This window comes from Benincasa hispida, unplaced genomic scaffold, assembly GCF_027475165.1.
Source record: "Benincasa hispida cultivar pf3 unplaced genomic scaffold, pf3_genome.v1.1 HicScf1586, whole genome shotgun sequence".
In the NCBI taxonomy this organism is placed as follows: domain Eukaryota; kingdom Viridiplantae; phylum Streptophyta; class Magnoliopsida; order Cucurbitales; family Cucurbitaceae; genus Benincasa; species Benincasa hispida.
In genome coordinates this window covers 1-9,000 of record NW_028325949.1, presented here as the reverse complement: position 1 = coordinate 9,000, position 9,000 = coordinate 1, and the positions used below count along the sequence as shown (strand labels likewise).

At 37.1% G+C, this 9,000-nt stretch overlaps 1 protein-coding gene across 1 annotated transcript; it reads right to left on the bottom strand.

The window, feature by feature from the left end:
- Positions 1–522: 522 nt before the first annotated feature.
- Positions 523–1,121, bottom strand: LOC150030910 (uncharacterized). Its single transcript, XM_090309371.1, has 3 exons — positions 1,020–1,121; positions 754–897; positions 523–642 (listed from the first exon to the last, which is right to left on the bottom strand). Exons 1-3 carry the CDS (start codon positions 1,119–1,121, stop codon positions 523–525), a joined length of 366 nt encoding a protein of 121 aa, XP_090165497.1.
- Between the last annotated feature and the right edge of the window lie 7,879 nt (positions 1,122–9,000).

The window sequence follows — 9,000 nt, the reverse complement described above, 5'->3', positions numbered from 1 at the left end:
GATCAACAACTGAACTCACGAGGGGTGGGTCGTGTGCTGCCCTCGAGGAAGAAGAAGAAGAATTTTTTTCTTTTATTTTTCTTTAATTGCATGCAAACCGAGGTTCCCATTTAAATAGGAAAAAAGTATTAAATCCTAATTTCCCCCTTTTCCTCAACCAGAAAAATATTTCTTTTCCTAAAAAACCACAAAACTTAATTTATTTTATTTATTTTCACTTCAACCCAACGATTTTAAAATCTCCACTATCTCTGGTTAAAACCCAATTGAAATCCACCCAATCCAAAGCCAAAAATTAAATTCTATTCCCAACAATCGAATTAATCCCATATCTTAACCAAGATTAATTTAAATCGATTTAACCAAAATAAAAAAAAAAAATCTTTTTCTATAAAAGTCAAAATCCAAATCTACATAATCAAGATAAAAACATGCAATTTCCTGGAATTTGGCTTGTTACAATCTACCTTCCTTAAAAAACTTTCATCCTCAAAAGTTCTAGTCTTGAAAGAGTTATGAGGACTAGGCTCTCATTTCCTCCTCTCTTTCCTGTGTTACTTCCTTGAATCGATGATTCTGCCATGGAACCTTCACCAGTGCTACCTCCCTGTTGCGCAAAACCTTCACTTCCCTTGCAATAATCTGCATATGTTTCTGTTCATAACTTAGGTTCTAGTTCAACTGCAAAGGCTTAAAGTCCACCGCATGAGATGGATTCGTTATGTACTTCCTCGATATTGAGACATGGAATACATTGTGCACTGCAGAGAGAAACGGTGGAAGTGCCAACAAATAAGCCATAAGGCTAATTCGCTCTAAAACCTCAAATGACCCTACAAATTGCGGAATGAACTTCCCCTTCCTTCCAAATCTCAGGACACCTTTCATAAGTGTTACCTTCAGAGACAATTTATCCCCTGCTTTGAACTCAAGATCTCTACGCCTAATATCGACATAACTTTTTTGTTTGTTCTGGGCTGTTAGCATTCGGGCCCTAATCTTGTGATGGCTTCATTTGCCATCTGCACCATCTCAGTTCCCATCAACTTTTGCTCACCAACCTCACCCCAGAAAATGGGAGACCTGCAACCTTTACCATACAGGGCTTTAAATGGCGACATGCCAATAGTAGCTTGATAGCTATTATTATATGCAAACTCTACCAAATGCAGATGAGTATCCCAACTCCCTTAAAACTCCAATGCATAGACAATATATCTTCCAAGATCAAGTTCAAGCACTCCATTTTTCAAGATCTAAGGGTGAAAGGCTATATTGAAATTCAATTGAGTCCCCAACGCTGCCTGGAGGCTCTTCCAAAAGCTGAAGGTAAAATGAGGGTCTCTGTTGGAGACAATCGACATTGGTACCCCATGTTATCTTGCCACCTCTTTTATATACAACTGTGCCCACTTATTCACTAAATATGTGGGCTTCTCAAGAATGAAATGTGCCACCTTAATGAGTCTATCTGCCAATACCCATATTACTATATAACCCTTTGCTGTCCTTGGTATACCCAGAATGAAATCTATTGGAAGCACTCTCCCACTTCCATTCTGGTACACTTAAAGACTATAACAAACCTACTGGCTTCTGTCTCGGGGCCTTCACTTGCTGAAAAACCAAAAATTTACTGACACAATTAGCTATCTCCCTTTCCATATCGAACCAGTGTCGTTTCAAGTCTTGATACATCTTGGTGTTGCCAGGATGTATCGAAAATGGGGAACTATGAGCTTCTGCTAACAATTCACTCTAAAGGCCACTGTCTACAAGTACGCATAAATGTCCTTGATAAAGTAGACCGTGAACCAAGGACACCAAAAATTCACTGTTCTATCCTAATTTCATCTGATGAAACTTCTGGACAAGGTATGAATCTCCCTATTGTGCATCTATAATTGTCTGCCTCAAAGTTAGTTGTACTGTCAACTGTACTAGTTCTGAGGTGACTTCCCCAACCACTATTACAATCTCAGCTCGAGTGTTGAGGGGGCGTTGAGGAGCTCATGTGATGACTAAGAACGTTGAGGAGCCGTCTTCCTACTGAGTGCATCGACCACCACATTTGCCTTGCTAGGGTGGTACAAAATCTCATAATCATGATCCTTTACCAACTCGAGCCACCAACATTGCCTCGTATTCAACTTCTTCTGAGTGAAGAATGTTGGATTGTATGTCCTAAAACTCGCAGTTTGTAAACACTAAACATATTTTATTTTTCAATAAAGATGTTATTAAGGTATATTCAGTAAAATTGTTATTGAATATGTAAATATTGCACTTGTAAAAGTCTAAATCCAATAAACTAAAGAACCCCTGACTATAGCATGAATACTTAAACTTTATGTAGAGATACAAAAGTGGATCAAGTTTTAGTATATAGCCAAAACAGTTTATAAGTATAGGGATAAGATTGGGTACTTTATCCTAGAAACAGTATTGATGAGACCCACTTTGTATTTAATACAAATGATGTGATCCTAAATCGTTCATGTAGAGACATGCGAGTGGGGACATCCTAAATCGTTCATTTACTGTTAAAATTGCCTATTTCAATTTGATGATCTAAGGTAACTCGGTCTTAATCCTGAGCTAACTATGAACTTTTGTTTATTCGGGATTATCCTTTAATTTGTACATGTGAGAGTGACTTAACAACGTCAACTCAATAAGCCTCGTATTTTAGGGGTAAGACTGGGTAGATAGCTGGGGACATAGTCTTGCAAAATGAAATTCACTCCTACCCGATTTCAAGTTTAGTAGATAGGTTGCTCCCTTAAATACTGACTCTTAGTCTTGAACCAGGGCCCCACCCTCTCTATGACTGAGAAGGATTCGATTTATTGGTAGGACCATAAACCAATTGTTCATTAGTGGATCAATGGAGACTTAAGAAGCAAGATATATTATTGGAGTAAAAAGGTAATTTTAACCTAGCTATAATTACAAATAACCTGTGAAGGATTGACTTACTAATCATGGTTAAATCACGCGGACAGAAATATATCCACAGTGAGGAGAGTGCAACTATTGGGCTTTCGTGGAGTGTCCTAGTAGTTAACAAATGTTGGTTAATTAGGTTAAAAAGTTTAGTGGTTAATCTTGAATCATTGGAGCTCATGATCTGTAAGCCATTAGGTCCTCTAACCTTAGAACAGTGTGACATGTAAGGTTGAAGTGTTCATATTCGAATTAGGGAATAAACGCTAAATATATGCAATATATTTAATGGTCTATCATTCAATTAGCAATTGAATGATAAAGAGAGAGTTGAAGATATTTAAATAAGATTTAGATATCAAAACTATGAATAAGGATTAATTGAGATTAATGTTGAATTTAATAATTGAATATTGAATTAAATAATTAAATAAGTTAATTAGTTATTTAATATTTGTCACACCTCGCCCCAGACCACCCTTTTAGCTTAGAGAAGGGCGTGACCGCAGCAGTTATCAACCCTTTGGCTGACACTTACTACCTAATAACTCTTGCGGAATAACTCTGATACCAAAATATAACTTATATACAGCAGAATATCTTTAGGCCAAAATTTATTAATTTAGAAGCATAACATATTTAGAGTCGTTACAACACTAGATTCACAAGTCTCAAAACCCACAAACCCTAGTCCCTATATGAACAACAGTAACATGTGTACAATATTAATAGTAACCACATAAACCGACGAGTAACAAATCTCTTATTCCTTCAGTGACAGAGCAGATGCAGAGCTATCTTCAGAGGATTTGACCACTACCTGGGGGGGGGAAGAAAACATTTGAAAACGGGGTGAGCTTACGCCCAGTGAGTGACTTAAGAAAGATAATTGATTCTTATGCAAAATCTCAATACAGAGTTTAACAAAAACATAAGCTTCTACAATACTTGTACTGCAGTATAAACATTTTCCAAGCATAAAACATATAAAGCTATTTTAATCATAAAACAGTAAAACTATTTCTCAGTTGAGAATAACCCTTATTGTGGATAAAACAGTCCCAACACCAACTACTAGTCAAAAAAGAATCATTTTGCTCAATCTCTGACTCTACCTACGTGCACATGGCCATACTAAGTGCCGTCATACCTTAGGTACTTCTGCTCAGATACCTTCTCAAACGTCCTTCAGTACCAATAGATACCTTCTCAAATGTCCTTCAGTATCTAGTTAGGGAATACCTTCTCAAATGTCCTTCGGTATCGCGTTTTAAGTAAAACTAGTCATAAATGACTTTCTCTCTTTAAAGCATGTAAAATATAACACATATAAAAACATGGCTTTAAAGGTACTAACACATGTTAAGTATATTTAACACATATAAATCGCTTTTCAACAATTTCCCACACATGCATACGTTTAAAACATAACTCATGGTTTGCTTGGAATTCACTTTGTAAAACTAGCTGGCATGAGAATAATCTTCTTTAAAACATGCTTTCTATAACACGTTGTAGTCAAACATTTTAAGAAAATGTTTTAGTCAAAACGTTTTAGCCACTCACCTTGATTGCTTAGGAGCTTTTCACTCTAGTACCCTTTTCTACCTCGGGCTCCCTTTAAACCCATAGAATCCAGATTCAAATTACAGCTTAGATTACCTATAGTTCTGAACCTTATTTTGAGATACTTTCTTCTATAAACATGTTCTAAAATTTCTCAGGAAGCTTACCCTAAAATTTGAGCTTAGAAATCCTCGAGGTTTGGCTGGAATCACAGAACATTCAAGACTGGCCCAAACTGATTTGAAAACCTTACCCTTCTGTCTTCTTTTCAGTTTCTAGCCCGATACCTTTGAGCTTTTCTTTCGGCAGCCTTACCTTGAAAACTAGACTTTTAGAGCTTTCAGGTGGCATTTGAATCACTCCAAATGCACAAGTACATTGGGAGAACTTCTCATCCCAAGTTGATGCGTCCTTCTTAGACCTCACTGTCCAATGCGTTCTCTATGTCTAACGCATGGATTTGACTCCAATGCAAGGTTTGCTCCACTCTTCCACTCTTTTACAGTATTTATGAGTTGTGAACTAAAAATGAAGTCTCATGGCTCTATTTATAGGCGTCCAAACCTTCTCCGGAGTTGACACCACCTACTTCGCTGCATGGCCAAGTGTCTCCTTCTCACCTCATCAACGCAATGCTGTGATCATCGCAAGCTAAGTATCTTACTCCCATGTTGCCAATGCATGAGCCTCTAATATGATGCCACCACCTCAAATTCTTAAGGCTTAAGGCTTTCCTCCCAAGAAGAAACATGGTTTGATGATGTAATCTTGAGGATTTCATCCTTGTATGCTCCAACTCTTGGTTACTCAACGCCTAGTCTATAAGCAACGCATAGTCTCTACTCAATGCATAGCAAGCCAATTCACTATCATGACAATTCAACTAAGCCATTGCAAGGAGCTAACCATCACCAACGCATAGGGTGACTGTCCATCCTCGACACATGGCTCACTCGCACGGCTTGCTTGGCATGGGCGCATGGTGCTGGCCACCAACGCATAGGCACATTGCATAGGTTGGCCGCTCGATGCATGGGCGAGCTGGCCACTTGACACATGGGCATGCTTGGCCGCATGAGCTACGCGCGGTGCCCTGACGCTTGGTCGGGTGCTTAGGCACATGGGCATGCTGCTTCGATGCATGGGCGTGTGGCATGTGCTAGCCATCGCTCGCTCGCTCACATGGGTGCATGACATAGACTGCGCGCTTGGCTGCATGGCAGGGCACCTCGACGCATGGCATGGCTGCTCGACAGTGCGCTCAACGCACAGGCGTGGCCGCTCGGTAGTGCACTCAACGCACGGGCATATCCACTTGACGCATGCGTCCGGCCGGGACTGCTCGCGCATGGCCTGGGCGCTAGCCGAGGCTGCTCGATGCATGGCTTGGCATTTGGCCGAGGTTGCTTGACGCATGCCACCCTCCAGGCCTCGTGCCATCCCATTGCCTCACTTCCATTTTCCTTCCTTTACCAATGCATCCAACGCATCCAATGCATCCATCATCCAACACATCCAACGCATCCAACACATCCATCATCCAACGCATCCAACGCATCCATCATCCAACACATCCAACACATCCATCATCCCACGCATCCAATGCATCCAACGCATCCATCATCCAACACATCCAATGCATCCATATCCAACACACTCTTCCAACGCATCCACACAAATTTCTATACTTAGCCAAATTTTTTCCAAATTTTCCCCAAAAGTCAACCTTCCAAATTTCCTCTTTTCTTCTAATTTCCATTCTTTTCTCTACCATTCCACACTAGTTTCCACATCAACCTACTCATCACACTAATCTCAATAGTGAACATGCTCAAGTAGAGAAATTAGGATTCGGGGTTCACAATATTAATTATTTGAATTAATTTTGAATTATATGGAATTAATCAAAGTTGGACAAAGTCAAATGTTGACTTCGAGTGGAAAATTCACTTCATTAAGTTGAAAATTCCAAAATTAGTCTTAAATTAATTCTGAATTAAAATTTTATTTAATTAAAATTTGACTAAAGTCAAATGTTGACTTCAAAATACTCAAAAGCCAACATGTTGACTTCACTTAGTGGAAAGATCCAAGAATGTTTTTTAGTGGACAAATCCAACTTTTAGTGAATTAACGAGTAATTCATTTTGCAAAGTATTATTGATTCCACAAAATGCCACTTATCCCACTAAATTGAGTGCATTTTGAAGTGCGAAAATTTGGTTAACTCAATTTTGCATGAATTGTATGTAATTACTCTATAAATAGGATGCTTTGATGGAGATTAATTCTTCTTGGCCATTTGGTGAATTTCAAGTTAGTTGAAAAAAAAATTCTTCTTAGCAACTTAAAGATTCTAAAAGAGTTTTAGAAATTAAGTCCTCAATTCTCTCTCAATTTATATAATAAATTCAACCCTACAAAGTCATCATCAGATCCTACCATCCCGTTCTAAGGCCGGAGAATAATTGTGAAGACTCTCGTGGTGGCTCACAACCAATTCATGAGGAGATTGGAGTGGAATTAGTGGTCAATTTGGAGCTACAAAGCTTGTGATTCAAACCCTAATTTCTGTTGAGATTGATGTCCTAAATCTCTTTTATATTCTTGTAGTTTTTCAACTTTGTATAAATAAATTATTATTATTAAAATAATTGTCATTTTATGAACATACATTTAATCCAATAAACAAAGATCCTAGGTTCGTTTATGTAATTTAAACATGTATGTAGAGACGTACAAGTGGATCATGTTTAAATGATAACCTAAATGGTTTGTAGTAGATGGATAAGGTTGGGTATCTTATCTTGGTGAGACTACAGAAACGACCCGCTTTGTAGATGTTACAAGTGTTATAAAGTGCTACAAATGATCTAGTCCTGATCATTCATGTGGAGACATGTGGGCAGGGGTATCCTATACAAAGAGTTTGTATAAGACCAGACCATAAAATGATTAGTCTTATTATATAATGTCATTAATAGTAGAGACTTACATTTCACCAGGGTGACCATAAGTGACATGACCTGAATCCTGAGTGAGTTGTGAACTCTTGCCTATGAAGGCGTTCCTTTAATTTGCATGGGTGAGAGTGGCCAGATCGTCAACTCAATATGTCTACCATTTTGGGGGATTCGTCTGATTGGGGAGCTGAGAACACAACTACACAAGACGAAATTCACTCATTCCTTAATGTCGGGGTAAGTAGATAAACTGCTCCTTTAATGGCTGATTCCAGGGTTTGAACAATGTGGCCACACCCTCTCTTGGCCTGAGAGGGATTTGGTCATAGTTGAACTATGACTTATTGTTCATTAGAGTGATCAATGGTACTTAAGGAGTTAGATGTAACTATAAGGAAAAACAGTAATTTTGGCCCAGCTGTACTTATGAATAATTTGTGAAGGATCATCACGTTGCTCATTGGTTATATCCAATGGATACAGAAATATAACTGTAGTGCGAATGGTGCAGCTGTCGATCTTTAGTGGAGTGATCTGCAATTAATGGATGATGAATAATTTAATTAAAGAAGTTTAATTAATTATTCAAGTACCTTTGGAGCTTCAATCTACAAGTCTATAAGGTTCCCTCTGTAGCTCAACAGAGATTATTGAGAATTAATTTTTGATTAATTCGAAATATTCTAATTAATTGAGCAAATTAATTATATATGATATAATTAATTAAATTAATTATATGTGATATAGTTAATATAATATATTAGATACATTATAACATAAAGTTTATTCTGAGAGGAATTAAATATTCGAATATGATTCAAATACTAGTTATATGGATGAGATTCATATAATTAAATTTAATATAAATGTGATTTATAATAAATACCATGAATGATTGGGGGAAATAAAAACTATAGGTTATATTGTATTTGATGCAATATAAAAACTATAGGTTATGTGTTATATTTGATATAATATATAGTTATATATACATATAATAAGGTTGTTATTATATATATAATTATTATTTAAATTAATTTCATTTTAATTTAATTTAATTTTTGAAATTAAAGGGAGGGAAGTAACTTCCCTCGCCTTAAGTCTCTCTCAAATTAACATGGTAAGTGGGGTAGTTTTACAAGATATTCTTCTTCTTCAGAAAGGTTTTTATAGAGTCGGAGTGTATGATGTGTTATTGATTGATCTACCAAATCTCCCAAAAACTATTCTTCCTTTATAAAAAGAAACTTTCTCCCTCTCCCAAAAGATTTTAGAGCTCACACCTCCTGAAATTCTCAAATCCTAAGAATAATCCTAAGAATATATGATTTGTAATTGTGGATAATTTCAGGATTGGTCTTTAGATTTCATGCTTTAATTTTACATATTTGGTTTGTAAGAGCCCTTTGTTTTTGGGCATTAATTGCAATCGAGTTTGTATTGTTAAAATTTTGAATCGTTTGTGCTTATTTCAGTGATTTCTGGAGAAAACGAGTCCCAAATCGAAGTAGAAAAAATGAAGATC

Coding starts and splice junctions, on each gene's coding strand:
- LOC150030910 (XM_090309371.1), bottom strand. CDS start 1,121: ATGTCGCCATTTAAAGCCCTGTATGGTAAAGGTTGCAGGTCTCCCATT. Junction 898..1,019: donor GAACTGAGATGGTGCAGATG/GCAAATGAAGCC, acceptor TTGTCTCTGAAG/GTAACACTTATGAAAGGTGT. Junction 643..753: donor TTCTCTCTGCAGTGCACAAT/GTATTCCATGTC, acceptor AAACATATGCAG/ATTATTGCAAGGGAAGTGAA.